The sequence below is a fragment of the Hydra vulgaris genome, chromosome 09 (assembly GCF_038396675.1).
Source record: "Hydra vulgaris chromosome 09, alternate assembly HydraT2T_AEP".
Taxonomy (NCBI): Eukaryota; Metazoa; Cnidaria; class Hydrozoa; order Anthoathecata; family Hydridae; genus Hydra; species Hydra vulgaris.
Genome location: NC_088928.1, coordinates 53,485,001 through 53,505,000, shown reverse-complemented (window position 1 = coordinate 53,505,000; position 20,000 = coordinate 53,485,001). Strand labels below are relative to the sequence as shown.

The window sequence follows — 20,000 nt, the reverse complement described above, 5'->3', positions numbered from 1 at the left end:
TTTTACCAACACTTATTAAACAATAAAACAGAGTAATAAACAATAAACAGTATAATAAACAATAAAACAGTTGGCTAACAGTTGGTACTATTACCGGCCCAACTATATGATTTTTTTCGCAATTTTAGAATTTGCTTTTGCACTTTAATTGAAATTGCAAATGTTATAAATGTTTACTACTATCTTTACAACTTGACGTGATGGTGAAAAATGAGTTGCATATTTGAAATCAAAATGAGAAATGCTATACAAAAAACAAATTGTTGGCTCAACACCAGAAAAAAATTTTTTTTTGTTGACCTGTGTAATAATACAGTAATAATCATTGTATTAATAACAGCAGTAAAAACATTAACAACTACAATTATAATAATGACAGTAGAAACTTACATCAGTAACAATAATAAAAACTAGCAGTAAGCAACCCTTAATACGGGCTATGAGTAATTAAATCATTAATAACAAAAATACATTAATAACTTGATATATTATCTAAGCAATTAAATACAAATTTATCTATATATAATATTTTACTTTGACTCCCTATCAGCAGTGTCATTGCTTATAGTCAACGACATAACGACCGTATTAACATCAGTTAAGTTCTTTTTAAAACCAGAAAAAGGAATTCAAGTAAAGCTTGCAAATACCTAAAAAAAAATTACAATTTTTAATTAAAAAAGTATTAATCGCATTTTATTTTTAGTAGAATTAAGATAATAATGTAGCAGAAAATATATAGAATAAAAAAATAGCTATAACAACCTTGGTCTATTACACAAAACACAGTAACAATACCGCATAGCATAAAATATTTGTAAGCACACATTACTGTCTTCAGAGTAATTAAAAAAGAAAAGAATATAAAAAGGCTAGACAACACAATGTAATTACACTGGCAAATAACACCACGACTTAATAAAATATTTTATCAAATAAAATACTTGGACTAAAAAGATTTTATTTATTACAATAATTGAACAAGCGAGGGACAATTATAGTTAAGCAATTATGCCATAAAATAGCAAGTAACTCGTAAAATATTTTTTATAAATGGTCATTATTAATAGTGGTATTAAGAAATACATAAGAGCTCAGTAATTACATAAGTTTTATTAATTCTCCCTCTCATCTAAGAGAGAGAGGGAGAGAAAGAATGTGTTTCCAAAGCAGCATGTTAAAAGTAGTAAAACATGGTTTTATTATGTTACCAGTAAACAAAGTTATTTTTACCTTGATTTAATTTCCAGAATTTCTAATTAAGCTCCAGCTTCTCTCTAACAGTTGACTAATGATTAATAGAGTAAATTTCACATCATGTTAAATTTACAAAATTAAAACCATGTTTTAACAGTAAGCAAACTAATCAAGTGATGATAAAAAAGAAAAGAATAAGAAGAACATAATTATGTTTGAAATTATAAAAAAGTTTAAAATCATTTAAAACTGTTATTAATTGTTACTATAAATAGTAAAATGCATACTTTGCTTTGTTCTAAAGTAAAATCAAATTAACAGACATTAACACTGCTTGACACTGAATTCTGGCTGAGCAACATTTCTTACATTTAAACAACGATTAATTTCATCTTGCCTAGATCTATCTCTTTCACTTGACAACAACTCTTTTCAAGTTGTCTATTAGCGTTTATATTATTAACTTCTTTGAGCCTAATACTATCCACTTTAATTTCACTATTATCATTAAACATATTACCAGTAATATTACTATTGTTACAACTGAATAATAAAAAAATGTAAAAGAATCTTACAAATTGTGATCTTTTCTAATCAAAGATTATATTTAAACTTAAGATTTATTAAAATCCATATCTTTTATCATTATTATCAAAGTCATTTATCAAAAATATTAAGCAATATTTATTTTCATCAATTATTTTTAATTTAACAAAGAATCTAGAATACAATGCATAAAATTATTTAAGTAAGTGATTAAAAAATCACTAGCTGTAATTTGTTGGTCACTTTCGTGTCAACAAATTACAGTCAGTTTTCCATGTTAAATACATAAAATATATATCTAATATAAAATAAATCCAATATAAAATAAATAAATAAATAGTAAACTTACTCAAATCAGTACCAGTTATACTGTGTGAAGTGACTAAAAAACACTTCAGTTCTTTCCAAATGCACTAAAAAATAGCTTTCAGTTCTCTCCAATTGCACTAAAAAATAAAACAAAACTTGCTTAGCTAAGTGCCTAGTACTTAAGAATCTGATAACAAATAAGTAAAAAACCAAGAACAAACAAACATTTATTTATTAAAACTAATATATTTAACCAAATTAAATTAAACAAAGAATAACATCAATTCTCCTTAAAGGCTAAGAAAAAATTTCCCGCTCAAATTTGCTTGCAGACCTTGCTTGTAAAACCATGTGAACAAGAAACACGTTTAGAAAAACCTAGAAACTATTAAAAAATGACATTTGCAACATTAAAGTTTAGATGTTGACTGGACTAATTATTAGTAGATGTTTTTAAAAAATTCATAAAAATTTACAATCTATATCACATAAATCCATCATATGATAAATCGGAATTGAAAAAATAAATAAGAAAATACAAAGAAAAATATCATATATGAATCGAAAATTAATGTATCGATAAATTATTGTCAATAACAATAAGGGCATGGAAGTAGTTGTTTAGGGAAGTGCTAAAAATAATACCATATAAGCTATACCTACATTTTTAGGTTCAGTCACACTAAAACACAAAATGCACACATATAAATTATTGTATTATAACATATATATATATATTTATATATATATATAATATATATATATATATATATATATATATATATATATATATATATATATATATATATATATATATATATATGTATATATATATATATATATATATATATATATATATATATATATATATATATATATATATATATATATATATATATATATATATATTTATATATATATATATTATATATATATATATATATATATATACATATATATATATATATATATATATATATATATATATATATATATATATATATATATATATGTACATACATACAGAAATACACACGTAAACATACTACTATATATGCACATATACATTTTAGTTGTATTTTAACTCCTATTAATAGTTAAAAAGTCTATTTTAAAACTTACGGGAAACTTTTACGATTCAAAAACACGCGGTATACAGTTGGTTAATGTTTGGCACGAAATGCCAACGTAATTGGTTACTAATTTCCAAAAATGAAGCTTCTTAATTCAGTCATGTGATGTCTACAGGATATTTGGAGAAGATACTTATCCAGGTTTTTTGATATTCTGGAAACTGATCCTTTATTTGTCCCAGAATTGGATGATGTTGAACCAAAGCATATTCCTCAAGTTTTGACATAAGTTGATACTCCTTAATTAAATTCATTACACCTAAGAACTGATCTTCAGCAGTGGATGATGTTAGCGGAGATACCCCAAGTTGGTAAGTTTCTCCATTAATGTTAACTAAAACAGCCATTCTATCACATTTTTTCATTTTCTTTTTTCATTTTTCTATAAGCAGTAGACTGGATGCTTTTAACTTCTTTAAGATCGACACATGAATAATATAGAATTGCATTTGTTATCTCCTGTTAACATTTGGCAATATATCACAGGTTGTAGCAGTAGTAAAACATTACCAGAATAAATATCTTTTTGAATTTTTATAGTTACTGTATCTGGGTTTTCAGAGTCTTCTATGTAATCAATCACTTTCAATCACTTGGATTGAAATCAGACTCGATTGAAGAATCCTTGCTTAGAATTGTGTCCATAAGTTCACTATTGGGCGTACTATCTATCAAACTCTTTGGCTGTGAACAATTTTTCTTCCTGATACTCTCTTTCGCCATTTGGGACAAGCAATAATATTTGATAATAACACAGGTTTAAATTGTTGATTATATATTAAATGTTGAAGAATATCCAAGCCTGTTGGAAGCTGTGCATCTAAATAGAAATATTTAGACATTTAGAAACCAGTAATTTAATAATTCCAGCATTAATAAAACGTTTCTACCAGATATAGCTGGTTTTGACTCTTTATAATAAAAAGTTCTTTTTTCTTTGACCTAAGTTGTGCTTCACTTGTTTTTATTATGTTTATTGTATTTACTAATTTAAAACTATTAGAAAAATCAAAATGATAAACTACCAGATGTTGCAACAAAATATAAATATATAACAATAAGAATAACTGAAAATTTTCAAAAAATTACCAATTTTCATAGTTTTCATTACAACCAAACAAATATTTTTGAGGGGTAGCAAAAAAACCATACATTTTTAAACTATAATATAATAAAAAAAAAAATTTGAAAAAAAAAAAAAATTGCCCCTTCCTCAAAATCCCCAAAAATGACAAGTTTTTGGTCATTTTTTTCAAAAGGTCAAAAGTGATCCGAAAGCACTCAAACTTTTGAGGATCATTTTTTATATATTTGCCCGAAATTTAGGGGGGGGGGGGGGGGGTTATATTTTAAATTTTAACTGAACCTTGTTTTCTTGCCTGTTAGAAAATAAAACCATTTTTGTTTCTAATTTGTTGAGATTGTTCTGATTCTTTTACTATTGTCAGATCAGGTTTTATTACTATCAGTTTTAATATTTTTGAGTCTTTAATCAACAAGCTTTTAATATTTCATCTTTAGTCTAACAACTTACTCATTGACAATCAATATGGATTTTTAAATTTTTAAAAAATTCAATTTTTTATCTTCTACTTGCTCTTTAACTGTTTGTTTTTTTCTGTTAAAAAATTTGTTAGAAAGAGTTTACAATTACTAACAACAAGAATTATAAAAGTTTTTGTGGGATTTTCAAAAAAGTTCTTGCATCTCTCAAAGTTTTTCTCAGCTTTTAAATAACCAATTAAAAATAGTTATTTTTTTTTCTAAATACTACATATTACTGTTAATTATAAAAAATCTTTTGACAAATCTTTTAAAATAATTTTTTTAAATCTATTTTAAATCCAAGGAATTTTACTATTTCTCATGTTTCAATAAATGCAATGTAAAATTTGTTTTAAGTTTTTTCCTGACAATATTTCATGTTATGTATTTATCTTTTTTAGGTTGTTCAAATATTCCCAATTATGCCCAAGAAAATTGTAATAAGTCTACAAGTAATTTTTTTGTATTTATTTTATCAAAACTATTTCTACAAGTTATTTACTATTGATTTTGGCCATTTACTATGGCCTTGGTAGAATTAGGAAAGTTTGATGAGATAATAATAAATTTTCCTGTTAGAGGTCACAGTTGCATGCCCTTCAATAGAGATTTTGGGTTGATAAAGAAAACTCTACAACGTACTGAAAGATTTTATACTTTATCTCAATATAAATCTCTGATTCTTCAATCATCAAAGTGCCATAAATTTAATTCACAGGAAGTTGATATAAGCAATATCATTGGTTATAAACAATGGTGATCTAATTACTATAAAATAATTAATAATTATTAATAATCATTATTATTAATTGCTATAATAATAATTACTATAAAAAACTTTTTGTTATGACTCATGGTAAGTCAGCAAACATGGTAGGTCAACTACTTCGAAAATGAAATTTGAAAGATGGAAGATATTAGAAAAACAAATAAATTTATAATTGCAGAATTTTTGCTTTTTTGGGAACCCATTTTGGAGCTACCAACTAGACATAATATAGAAGAAGATTAAATAGTTCTTTTAACTCAGTAGCCCTTCTTAAATTTATATCAAATAACTTTTCTTGTCTCAAAATTAGAACTTTATTCCTGATTCTTAATATTTTGTAATTACTTTTGTTTCTTTATTAAAACATATTTCATTTGTACAACTTTTTATCTATTACTTACCTAATAGTTTGTCTTAAATGCAAAAATCAACATGTTAACTGGAAAGAAAAACCATGTCCCAAATCAAAGTTGTATTTTTAAGGGACCAATAATAAATTTGAGCTTTGCTTTAGTACTTAATATATAAGACACTATACTATAAACCAAAAACAATCATCATTAAATTGAAACATTCTTTGAAAATATAATATATAATATATAATATATAATATATACTATATAATATATACTATATAATATATACTATATAATATATACTATATACTATATAATATATAATATATATATATATATATATATATATATATATATATATATATATATATATATATATAAAATTTATTTTTTCTAGTTTCTGAAAAAAAAAATTTTTAGACATGTCCAATTTTTCAAGTTAGCAATTCAATTAATGCTCTGCTTTTAATCTATTTGTTCACTACATGTTTTTTTTTAATAAGTTTTTTTTTTGTTCTTTTAATGTGCTTTTTTTCTAATAACTTGTTTGACTTTATTTAAATAATGGGGACAATAATTTAATTATTAAAACATGTTTAGTGCATAAACTACTATATATTTATTTCTATTTTTAATGCAATTTCTATTTTAATTAGTTGCTTTTAACAGGAAAAAAGTGCTGTGATTTGTCTATGAATTATTTGAGTTTGTGAAGAAAATCAGTTTTTTAAATATTTGTTATGCAAAAGTTCTGTAAATTGATTGGTATATAAAGTTTCCATTATCTTATACTTTTATTTTATTAAAAACCAACCTGGATCTTTCCTTATGACAACCAACCTGGATCTTTCTCTTTATTAAAAACCAACCTGGATCTTTCCTTATGACAACCAAACTGGATCTTTCCTTATTAAAAACCAACATAGATTTTTCTTAATGGCAACCAACCTGGATCTTTCTTTATTAAAAACCAACCTACATCTTTCCTTATGATAAATTAAAAAAAAATTTTTGTTTATAGTTGCTTATAAAACATATTCTGGTTTAGAAAATATTTGATTGTAACTGAAAAAAGTTTTTCACTTTAAAACTTTTTTTTTTTTTACAAAAAATACAAAACAAATTTAAAAAATTATTTTGTTTTTTTTTGTTAAAGTTTTAATATATTTAAAAAATGTTTGAACTAAAAGATTAAGTTAGATACAGCAATGTAGTTAAAAAAATACTTAACAATATAAATAATTTTTGATCAGTAAACAAAGTTAAAAAAATGGAATTTGTAATAATGTTTCCACATTATATGTATAATAATATTACACTAATAATATAGTTTGTAATAATATTAAAACTAAACATTTAATTATTTTTGGAACACTAGCCATTTTTATTTATAAATATTTGCATTATCCTGTTAGTTTAGAGGAAATCTGTGCACCTAGGGCCACCTATAGGTGGGGCACCTTTGGATAAATATTAAGTTTAATGATTGATAACATTGATTGCTATATTTTTATCTAAAATAAAGTTTTGCAGGAGGTTGTTGAAGCAAATAAGAATTGAAAATTCTCACCCTCGACGCAGAGAAGGCCACTACAGTTAAGGAGGTTACTATATTGTGGTTACAATCCTCTTTAAACTCTTTAACTCCAAAACATAAACCTTGATGAATAAGGCTTCTTTGCGGAGAAACAAGTTTGAGTGCAGCACTATAAGGGACATGATGGGGATCAAATTAGGAACTTCTTGTTTATGAGGTAAATGCTCTTCCACTACATCTCTACCACATTGGTTTAAATGCCTTAATATCTTTGTCTTTATATCTAAGGCATTAGTCAGTAAAATATAATTAGTAAAAAATAAACCATATTTTGTGTCCTTTGATTAATAAAATTTTTGTAGTTCCAAATGTCAATGTGATTTCTTAGTATAGTGACCATCATAACTTTTGTTTAAACAAAATAGTTGGTATCTTTTTGGAATGAAACTTTTTTTTTAACTTTTTTTTTAAACCTAAGAAAAATGATTTTTTTAAAGTTATTTTTCTTATGTTTTACGCTGGTTTATAAACTGGATGTATATTATTAGCAGTACTACTTTGCATTTTTATACATATACAATCTTGTATCATAATTGTCCTTCTGTATTTGATTTTCTTCAAAATAAACTGCTAAATATTTTTTTAAGTTTTTTGTTAAACAAATGAATACATAAACATTGCACTAGAAACACAGAAAATGGTAGGATATTATTTTTTCAATACAATTACATATGGTAAGTTTTCTTTAAAACACCTATGCATCTCCCATTAGAACTAGTATATTCCTACAATAAAAAATAGGTCTGGAGAAAAATCTTTTTAATTACTTACTACTTAACAGTATTCGCTTTTTAAAATAAATTGTTTGAGTGTGTTTCTTAATAATTTCTCTCTGTACTGTTAATGTCTTAGTTGAATAACTTCTTCAATGTATCAATAATTTATTTTGTGTGCTTTAATGTCAAGAAGTTATCCAACAATTTTTGTGTTAATTTAGCTTTTATATCACCAATATTTATTATTTCTAATACTCTAATAATTTTTAATGTTTATATTATTATTCCCTTTTGTATTACTTATAGTTAGATTATATTAATAATAATTTATATATTAATTATTTCTATTACTATTACTAATATTCTTTATAGGCATATTATATTATCATTATTATTATTATATGTGTATATATATATATATATATATATATATATATATATATATATATATACATATATATAATATATATATCAACCCTCGGTATTAGGGTCGACATTCGATAATGCTGACCTAACTGCCAATCTAAAAATTTTCATTTTTGTGTAATTTTCAATTTAATTCAATTTTTCAAGTAATATTATTAATAACTCAACTTTTTTTTTGCATTTTATTAATCAAAATTGAATTTTGCACAATATAGTGTAAGTAGTTTTTAACTTGTACTTTGTTTTGTTATTTTAGTTTATTTTTTCTTAATTTTATAATGATAGAATTTAATTCCTTATTAATTTTATAATGATAGAATTCAATTCCTTATTAATTTTATAATGATAGAATTCAATTCCTTATTAATTTTATAATGATAGATTTCAATTCCTTATTAATTTTATAATGATAGAATTCAATTCCTTATTAATTTTATAATGATAGAATTCAATTCCTTATTAATTTTATAATGATAGAATTCAATTATTGTTATTTTAGTGAAAAAGTAAAATAATATTTACGGAACAAACGAATGAATTAGCAACAAAACGTGCTCAGATTGCTATTTTGTGTGAACAAGGATTGTCACTGACTGCTATTGCTGCACCTTTTAATGTAAAAAATAGCTGCATCATAAAAATATTGAAAAGATATCATAAAACTAGTGACTTGAAAAGCAAATCAGGAACTGAATGACCAAATATGACTACTCAAAAGGTAGATAATTGCATTCATTGTTATGCCAAAGCAAATCCATGTGCCAGTGCTCAAATTTCAATTGAAGTATTGTCCAATGATTTTGCACTAAGTATTGTGACAATTTGAAGAGGTGTATGCAAACAGTTTTATTTAAAGAACCATGTTTTTAGCAAAAAACCTTGTCTTTATCAGAAAATGTAAAAGACCATATGGTATTCTGCCAGATGTACGAGGACTAGTCAGCAGAAGGTTGAGAGGATTTAATATTTAGTGACAAATCATAATTCAAATTCTTTGGTTGTTGTTTTATAAGCATTAGATGCCTGTCTTGCCAATGACACAACCCCAAATATTTGCTTTTAACTGTAAAACATTGCATTTTGATGTAATAAATAGATAATTGAAAGAAAATTATGTTCTTTTTTTTAATGTTCCAAACTTTTGATCATGACTGTATAATTTTTTTCACATAGTTTTATTTAGTTTGTACACACTTTTATTTATCCAAAAAAAAAATAATGATTCTAAATTATAAGTTACAACATTTTATTAAAACTGTAATTAAGGTTCATCCATAATTAACCCTATCTACAGTACTTGACTGTTATAAATAATAAAGTAACCAGCACATCAATGGTACCAGTTTCCCCCTTGCAAGTACAAATAACTGAATTTAATATTGTTTTTAAAATAAAAAAAGTTATTTAAAAAGCAAAATATACTTTAATATTTAGACCCTTATCCTGGACCAATAAACCAAACACCTAACTTTGTGTTATACTATGTGAAGATGTTGGATAGCAGTTCTACACGTCCATTTTACAATGTTACAGTATCATGGAATCCAACTCAACCTTTAGTCCCAATAGCAATGTATAAAATTGCATACGGACTGTTTTCAAACTGGTCAAGTAGATCTATACCTCGCGAGCAATATACTATTATCACACTTTCAAATGTAGTTTAACTTTCTTTTTTATTTTCTTAGCTTTTCCTTTATTACAAGAGATTACAAATATTTAAGATTTAAGATTTGAATTAATATTTCTATTTTTATTCAACTTTCAAACTTTGATTTTTTCAAATTTGTTAATTTTTTTTTTTTTTAGTTTACTTTATCTTATTGTTTCACTAATTTAACTCCTGGATACATTTTTGCTTATCATGTAAGTGTAAAATATAATAATTTTTGTAATTTAAGTGAAAAATCATTATTTATTATGTAGTGAAACATATTATTTTATTTTTATGTGAAACATATTTTGTTTTATTATGTAAGTTAAACTAAATATATTTAATTGATTATTGCTGTGTTTAAACAGCAGTAACAATTGTACTTACACATCAAAGAAGAAAAATAATCCTTGTTTTAAAATTTAAATTTTTTTTATATTATTAAAACGATAGATTTTTTTAACATCTTCACTTCCAACAAGGCTGCAAGCAAACACTTTTAGAGTTAGAAGTTACTGGAAGAGAAAAGATGAAGTTTATTGAGCAAGGTAAGGATTGAGAAACAACTTAAAATGTTGCAATTATAAGAATCAGGAAACAAGATAAAGGAAGCAAGTTCCAAAGGACCAACGTTCAAGAAAAAAACTAGTCAAATAAGAATTTTTCGAGTACTTTTCGGAGGAACAGTCACAGTAAAAGGATGAGACTTAATTTAATGATGAGTAACACAAGGATGAATTTTAGTAGATATGAAGAAAAGTCTTGTCTGTCGAGGAAAAATTTTATACTACAATTGGAAAGAAAAGATTCAATAATCTTGAAGATATTACCAGATATACCATAAAAAGAAAGTTGAAAAACAAGACTGTGATAAGCACTTGTTAAATAGTTTTGAAAGTATGGATGACAGCTCCAGGGAACACTTCTGCAAGACTATATCAGTTTTGTTGTCCGGACCACGGACAACATACTTGTAGCAAGCTGTAGAAGAGTTTAAGTAGGAAATCAATTTTGATACAGAAGCTGGAGTGATACGAATGTTAAACGATGGATCAACTTGTTTGACAGCTATATCAGGTAGAATGCAACTAGTGGAATCAAGAAATGATATTGATGAAAAGCTCTTAAAAATAATTCAGCTTTGTCTTTAGGTGAGGTTACAAAGTCAGAACCATACAAGAGAGGTGGAATGACAGATTTGCCCTTATTATTGATACTGTTAAAGATTCTCCAAAAGTCATCAGAGCCTAATTTTTGTGATGAAATACGAGATTTTATGACCTAAGAATAGCTGGCTTTGGCGTTAGACAAAACCTTTTTACACTAGCTTCTAGCAATAGTAAACAGACATCTGCTTTCTAGAGAATTGTTTCGCAGATAGATATGAAAGTAATGATTTCGATTGGAAATTGCAGCAGCATTGTGAGGAAAACCATGGAGAAGAGCAAGGCTTGACTTGGAATTGTCGAGAGGGAATAAAAGATTCCAGGCTAGCCTGAATTTAAGAAGATATGTAGAAAGCACATTTGTCAGTAGGAAGACAAAAGATTTTTACCCAAGGGCCATCACAAAGAAAATCACAGAAAGAATCCCAGCCAACCTTTAGGAAGTTGTAAGAGGTACAATGAAAGGGGGATTCTAATGATGAAGAAAAATGTTATAACAGTTTTAGAGAGATCAAACCGTAATCAGAAGCGCCTAAGCAACTAATATAGAGAAACTGAGCACTGACTAGGATCAAAAACAAGACATAAATCAAGTAGAGAAGGTAAATGATTCGGGTTGTCTGGAAAACGAGTTGGAAAGTTGACTATTTGAGCTAGAGAAAGGCTAAAGTTAAGGGCTTTAATGCCAGCAGAGTCACTGACACTAGAGCTAAGTCATTTAGTGTGATGAGCATTAAAATCACCAACAACAACGATATTGGCTGATGGATAAAGAGAGAGGGCTTGGTCAATATGATCAGAAATAACATCAAAAAGAGTGCAGCCTTGGGATGAAGGAGAGCGATATAGAACAAAGAGAAAAACGAAAGAGTGAAGTGGTGCTAAACGAAAGCACATAAAAGAATAGCCTGTGGATTCAAACCTAGTTTCGCAACAAATGAGTGAAGTCTTATGTATGTAAATGCCCAGGCCAAGCATGTGACTATTGGAGTCTTAACGAATTAAAGGAAGATAACCGTTAACACTAAGATCACAAGATAAGACAGCAGAACTCAAATTAGTCTCACAAAAAGCGAGTAGGTCTGCTGAACTTTGCAAGAGATAAGACTCGACAGAAAAAAAAGTTACTTGAAGACCACAAATATTAGAGAATGATAGGTTTAGAGAACTGGGTGATAACGATGGTTTTTTGTGTTTTTTGTACTTTTTGTTGTCATTTTTAAGTTTGTTAAAGAACTTGACTCAAAGCATAGATAGTACTCAGTACACTATTTAATAGTCCAAGCAGTTGCCTCATTACTATTAATAAACCCTAAGCCATGACAAAGTGCTTCAAATGCGGTCTTAACAATGCACACCAAAAGTATGAACAGGGACACCATCCATACGCAACATGACTCTGTTAATTCTCTGATATTTTTCAGCTGTTGGTGGAATCAGCCTCTCTGAGAGCTACCACAGAGTGCGGGAAACCTGACTACCAGCTGGCTTTAGAACCATAAAACTGAGTTTTAGAGCTGTACTCCTATTCGGAGATAATGGAATGAGTCTCCTAGTCATAAAAGATACTCTTTTTATTATTCTAAAACTCAATTTATGTAAAAATTGTCGAAAATCATGATATACTTATAAGAATCATAAAAACTATCATTAATTTTTACATTACTAAATAAAAAAATGTTGTTTTTACAAGCTTTTAATGTTTTTTAATTCAAGTTTTTATTTTTTTTTTACAATTTTTCATTTGAAATATGTTGAAGAAGCAGTTATTAGGAAAATTACCACTGTTTTGAATGTCACCGAATTCGACCTTGTTGCATTCAGTGACGTTTAAGTTCGACCAAGTTCAAACCAAAGCTGACTATCTAAACTACTTGAAAAAGCACATAATAAAAACTTAAAACTGTTGTGGATGTCACAATAAACAGTTTTATTGCACCAAACAACATTAAAATTAAAAAAATAAAATTAATTTTTAAATTTTGCCTTTGACCTTATAATTATGGTAAAGAAAGCTAAGAGAACAAAATTTTAGTTTCAAAAAAATTAATTTAAGGGGTAAAGTTGTTATGAAACCAAAAAGGCATCATAGCATTCTCTGATGAATTCCAGTCAGCCTTAAGGTAGAGTGCAATAAAGCGCAATGAAAGGGTCAATCTGAGGATAAAAGATCTGATGGCGGTGTTTCATGCAACTGAATCAGGATATTTTAAAACTTGTAAAGTATTTTTTTTACTGTAATGAAGAGTATTCAAAGCAAATGATTAGTAAAAAAGACTAAAAAATGTCATTATTGGTAAAAATTTATGAACTATTGATACAATAGATCTCTTAGCATACAAACTTCCCAAAATTTTTTACAACAGTGTCTTACAAGAGCAGTTTGAAAGGGATAAAAATGAACAATCATCATTTGTTTTCAAAAGGTAGACATCAGTAGAAGTGGACTATTTAAGCTTTATATAATTAAGCTATCTAAAGTGTCTCTAAATTAAAAAGAGAGATATTTCTCTTAATGAGGCAGTTTTTTTGTCTTAAAAAGAGAAATCTATTAATGAGGCAGGAATTACACTTAAAAATTTTAAATTACACTTTTGTAGTACAAGATAAGAGAGTTGTCATTGGAGCAGTGCTCTCTTCATTTAATTGAAATTTATGATCATCATTGTGATTATTTTTTTCTTTTTTTGGTTTAATTTTAGATGATTTAAACTATAATGCTAAACCCAGATTTATCAATGAAGTCATGCGTTGAACTGTTATTCATATTAAAGCTAACACTTTGAATTTATAGAGAAGATAATCATGGCAGACTTTGTTAAAATCTTTTAATATGTCAAGAGCAATAGATCTTGCCTCGCTGATTCCATCTAATGCACAATAGAACCATTCTGTTATAAGGGTTAGCAAGTAAAAAAAGAGGGCCAACATCTGTATTGAATGTCAAAGAACAAATTCTTAGACTCAGGATGAGATATTAGAAGTTTGTTAATTAAAAATTCAATCATTATAGTATATAATAAAAGATGATGGTATATTCAAAAATTCAAATGTATTAGAATGAAGACTGATTAGAGAATAGTTAGAGAAGTTAGAATGATCTTCAGAGTTTTTCAAAATTGGAACCATAAATGCTATTTTCTAGAAAGCAAAAAAACAAGGTTTAAATAAAAACTTGTTATATAGTTTTGAGAATAACAAACAGATTTCTGGACAACACTTTTGTAAGAGTTTGGCAGAAATGTTGTCTAAACAACAATCTGTAGAGGAGTTTAAGTGAGAAATGACTTTAGTAACTGGAGTGGTTTAAATGTCAAGCAGTGGATTAACATGTTTTGTTGAAATGTCTAACAGTGGACATTTCTTTAAAATATCGAACGGTGGATTAACTTTTTTTTTGAAATGACGGTAATAGAATAGTCATTAGATTATGTGAATATAATAGTATTCATTATAGTATGGTCATTATAAATCAATTAGAGAAAAAGTTCTTTGCAATTATCTCCATCTTATATTTGGGTAGGTAACAAGACTAGAGCTATCCAAGATAGAATGTTAGACTTGTCTTTGTTGATGAGAGTTTCAAAGTCTCTAAAAAGTAGCTTCTGAGATAAAATACAAGATTTAGTAATATGAGAGTAATGGGATAACTTATAATCTCAGATAATTTTTGACAATTTTTGCATAAATTTTTTGCTAATAATGAAAAGATGCTTCAGTGAGTTTTTCTTATGAAGAGAAATGATTGCTATGAAGTGAAATGATTGCTATAAAGAAAAATGGTTGCTATGAAGAGAAATGATTGCTATGAAGAAAAATGGTTGCTATTAGAATCATCAATTGCACACAAAATACAACCAGAGTAAATCTTAATTTGAAATTTAGAAGTATGAATAACAGCTTCAATGTTTGCCAGAATCCAGGAGATTTTAGGAGATAATTTTTTGCAGAAACAAAAAAGAAATTAAGTTAAAAACCATCACAATGAAAATCACAAAAAGAATTCTATTCAGCCTTAAGGTAGTGGATAAAAATTTACTTAAAAGACCATGAATATATATAATTGATAGGTTGAAAGATTTTGATGGTAATGCTGTTGTTATTTTTTTTATTAACACTTTTCGGCACTATTCATTATTATGAATAAGCTATGCTGTTGCCTCATTTCTACTAATTAAGAAAAAGTTATAAAAAAGTTTTCTTTATATGGCCTTGATAATGCACATATAAAACATTTAATAAGGATACCTTACATACTTAACATGGTACTGTTATTTTATTGATATTTTACAGCTACTGATGAAATCAAGCTATCTTACAAGAGTTCTTTTGGTTTTAAGTTGAATTTTCCTGGATTTTGCCTAGTAAAAGAAATCTTTAAAGGCAGTGAACGTAAGACAAGGTTATATTAGATTACATGTTACCAGTAGCAGGATGATCTTGAAAATCCTTAACCTGACCTGAAATAACATGAATCTAAATGTTTAAAGCTTGAAGTCTTTTAAAAAAATCTTTTAACTTGCTATTTTGGAAATAGCAGTGAAACAAATATAAAAAAAACGATAATAGTAGAAAAGATCTAAAAAATATTTGCTCATTTTTGAACATGCAACATATTGCAAGAGTTGACCATGAGAGAAGAATGGTTTTATGAACTGTTTATTATTTTTCGTTGAATATTCCAATCAGAAAAGAAACTGGCAATATTTTAGTACAAAATATAAATTGGAATCTGATGAAGCCATCTAAAATCAAAGAGGAAATACCTAATGTCTAGAAAGTACATGAAGCCTAGAAATTTTTTCACTGTACAAATTATTGAAATCCTTATAAGTAATGTCTAATAGCAAATATACTGTCTGCTTTTCTTTGTCTAAACAATGACACTTTTATGAGAATAATGAAGACTTGATTTTATTTATTCAAAATAAAAATTACTTAGTATTTTTAACAGAATATCTAGAATGTTGCATAATACATAAATCGATTATTTCATCCCAAACCTCTTTTGACTATCTAAAATTAATCACTTAAAATTTTAAACTCAAAATTGAAGTAATTTTTATATAAATTAAACCTAACTTTAACACAAGTCTTTATATAACCTAATAAACATTTTTATTTATAAAAATGTTTATTAATTAAATTACATTAAAACTTGCCTTCAACTTCATCATTGTTTTTATCAATTTTATCATTGTTGTCAACTAAATAAGAAAAAATATTAGTAATTAAAAGTTTTCTTTATACTTAAAAACCTAAATTAAATGGATTAAATTGAAATATTAAACTTATACTAAATTTAAATAAAAAAATTTGAATATTCAATTGCTAATTCAATCACAAGATGCAACTTACTCCGAAGTAATTCAGCCATAAAAACAAATAAAAATAAAAATAGCATGTTTTAAATACCAAAAAACTAAAAATTACAAAATAAAAAATATAAAACTGTATGGAATATAAGCTTCAATGGCTTCAATTATTCTTTCAGATTAAATCATGTTACATGAAATTAGAGAGAAGTTTGGAACTGGAAAAATATGCTCAATATGCTATAATTTTATCTTTAATCTAAACTCAAAATAGAGGTTTTGTCAAAGCATTTATACAGAGTTAATTACTTCTTAAAAAGTTTTTAGAGTGTGTCAGTTTGCAAAAAGTTTTTCCTAGAAGTAACTAGGTCACAAAATATTGCAAAAAAACAAACAAAAAAAAACACTTTAGAGGTACAAAATATTGAAAAGAATAGAGAAGGAGATAGATAGCCATTTGAGCCACAAAAATCAAGATAATGTCAGAAATTTTTTTTAACTTTGACGAATTAAAAGCCATAAATAAGTCTATTGGGAAAGTCTAAACAAATATATTTGATGGTTGACCTGAGTATTGAAAAATTGCATATAATAGACAATGAAAATGTTGTAGGATTTTTATAAATTAAAACTCAGACTTTTAATGTTTAGACAAATTTTTGTTTTTGAATTTAAATCTGTTTTAAATTTTCAGCTACTTGTTTGTACAGTTACTACAGATTTCTAGATCACAAAATAAAAACATTCCCCAAAGGGTCTAATGAGAGATACAATGACATATAGAAAAATCAATTCAAGAGAAGAGAGTGAAAGAATTTTATCAGCTAATGAGACAGGAAGTAGATAATTCTATTTGCTAATGTTTTGACTTTTAACAAATCCACTATTTTCCAAAAACATCTGTGCAGGAGGCTTACTAATAAGATATATTGGATTTTACAACTTTTGTAAAGTTGATTCAAATGACTAAAACCAAAATTTTACTGTTGGTCTGAGGAACAACCCAGAAAAAGAAATACAGAAATACCATCAACTTTGTTTCATTTCCTTTCTAATAGTGACTTCCAATTAAACAGCCTTTTAAAACTGTTTAACAATTGATACATCTCTCAAAATAAAAGTTACAATATGTGCTATAAAGTAGTTTATACAAACTCAAAGTACATGCCTCGCAGAAATTTATTTGCACTTTATCAACTTCTGGAGATTCTATTTTGCCGGAAGAAAGAGTTTTTAGTCAGGCATAAAAATTGTTGCAAAGTAATCATGCCATTTTTGAAAACAAAAAAATAAAACAAAAGAATATACCAAAAATATATAAAGAAGTAGGACAGTTGTAAGACAAGATCTCATTAAGACAAGACTAGTAACCCAAAGATGATGAAAATTTAAAAGAATTCTAAAAGAAGTTTAGAAACATATATAAAATGGGTAGGATTTTCTTCAGCCAAATTAATGGTAAACATTTCCTCAGAGTTTAAACAACTTTTTTTTTCTTAAATTTTTTTTTCATAACTTTATTTATAAAGATAATACTAAAACTATATTAAAGTTTAAATAAAACTTATATAAAAAGTAAATAAAACTTAAATAAAAATTTATTTAACATTATTAAATTAAACAGAATAAAGCTGCACACATTTCCTCTGACGAGATCAATATTTCAAGTAAAGAAGGATACAAACAAGTTACTGCAGTATGTATTTGGAAACTGGTGAGAGCTAGATGTAGTTATTTTAACTGGTCTTTACAAATAATAAGAGTATTGAAAAATTCTTTTCAATACTTTCATTATTTTTAAAGAAAGTTTTTATGAAAACAAGAATAAATGAAGAAAACTATACAAGATTTTTAATTTTACTAATTGTAAAACTAAAATAAATAAAGCCATAAGTGAGTATGATATGTGATTTTCTACTAATTTATTATTGCTCTGTTCTTTTAAGAAAATTGAGTACTCATATATATATACATACATACATATATAAATACATACACACATACATACATACACACATACATACATACATACATACATACATACATACATACATACATACATACATACATACATACATACATACATACATACATACATACATACATACATACATACATACATTGCTTGAGTTGTATGAATGATGGAAAATAAATTGCTTGAAAAATATAATGGTCTTCAAGAATATGCACAAATCAATAATCTGACTGATAAAGTGGTGCCTACAGGTGAGTATGCTACACCTTTATTCCATGTTAACCTGTTAAAATTGAAATCTCTGACTAAGCACATACCATTAAACATTTTGTTCTGGACTGCATCTGGCGCCAAAAATAATGATGCTAACAATGCCTGTTCAAGGTTTAAGCGTGTCATAGAATCATCACTTTGTTTAGGAAGAGGTCTTTAAATAAAACCAAGCAAAATGATCTCTTTGTCTAATTTTACAGTACACCATTTTTGCTCAACAGCTTTACAGTTTAATTGATGGATATTAACTTCAAACAATTTTATTTTGTCATTTACATAGATTGCAATACCTTCCCTGTCACTGCAGTATAGTTTTTAGACAGGCAAGTGCATTGAACTGATGATATTAGCCCAAGTTTCAGTTATAAAAATTGTCTGTTAGGGCTTCAAGCAGAAACAATTTGTTTTTCAGTGAACAAGCATTTGTGTAGTAACAGTATAAATGATTTGAATTGATTATTTGGCATATAAAAGTAACTGCTGGCTCGTTTGAACAGTATTGAACTGTGGTAGATGGTTTTATAGTAATATTGATATTATTGTGTACTGATTGGTTTTGAACGTGCAATATGGTTTTTTTGCCATTCAACAAATGGGTGAATTTTACAGCCATTGATTTTAAGGGTCTTAGCACATCGATGCAGCAGGCCCTGTCACTACAGATTACAAATCAAAATAGGTTATCAAGATTGCCATGCTTTTTAAGACAGCTGTTTTTCGTTTACTTTTCAATGTTTAGCCTTTTAAACTCAGCTTCTTCCGCCATTGTTCAATTGGGTCTGATTAAAACATTTGTTTTTATCAGACTTAATTGAACAATGGCAGTGTTTATTTTTGGAAAAATTCAATGCTGCGGCTAATACCGTATTACTCATCTGGCAATGAATCTGTTTGTTAAATTGTTGGTTGAACTGAATCTGGGCTTTACTCTACGAGTTGATACAATCTTTGCATTAATTTTTAAACATGATATTATTTTTTCACTTTTTCAGTTGTTATGTATTCGTTGGCAACCTGGTGTGA

At 26.6% G+C, this 20,000-nt stretch overlaps 1 protein-coding gene across 4 annotated transcripts in view; it reads left to right on the top strand.

The window, feature by feature from the left end:
- Window positions 1–20,000, top strand: part of LOC136084864 (uncharacterized) — an 83,531-nt gene that overhangs the window by 47,880 nt on the left and 15,651 nt on the right. For all 4 annotated transcript variants that reach the window (XM_065806054.1, XM_065806051.1, XM_065806053.1 and 1 more), the window contains exons 11-13: window positions 5,132–5,182; window positions 10,029–10,252; window positions 10,404–10,460. In XM_065806054.1, the coding sequence (XP_065662126.1) occupies window positions 5,132–5,182; window positions 10,029–10,252; window positions 10,404–10,460 (332 nt within the window). The remainder of the gene's footprint in view (window positions 1–5,131; window positions 5,183–10,028; window positions 10,253–10,403; window positions 10,461–20,000) is intronic.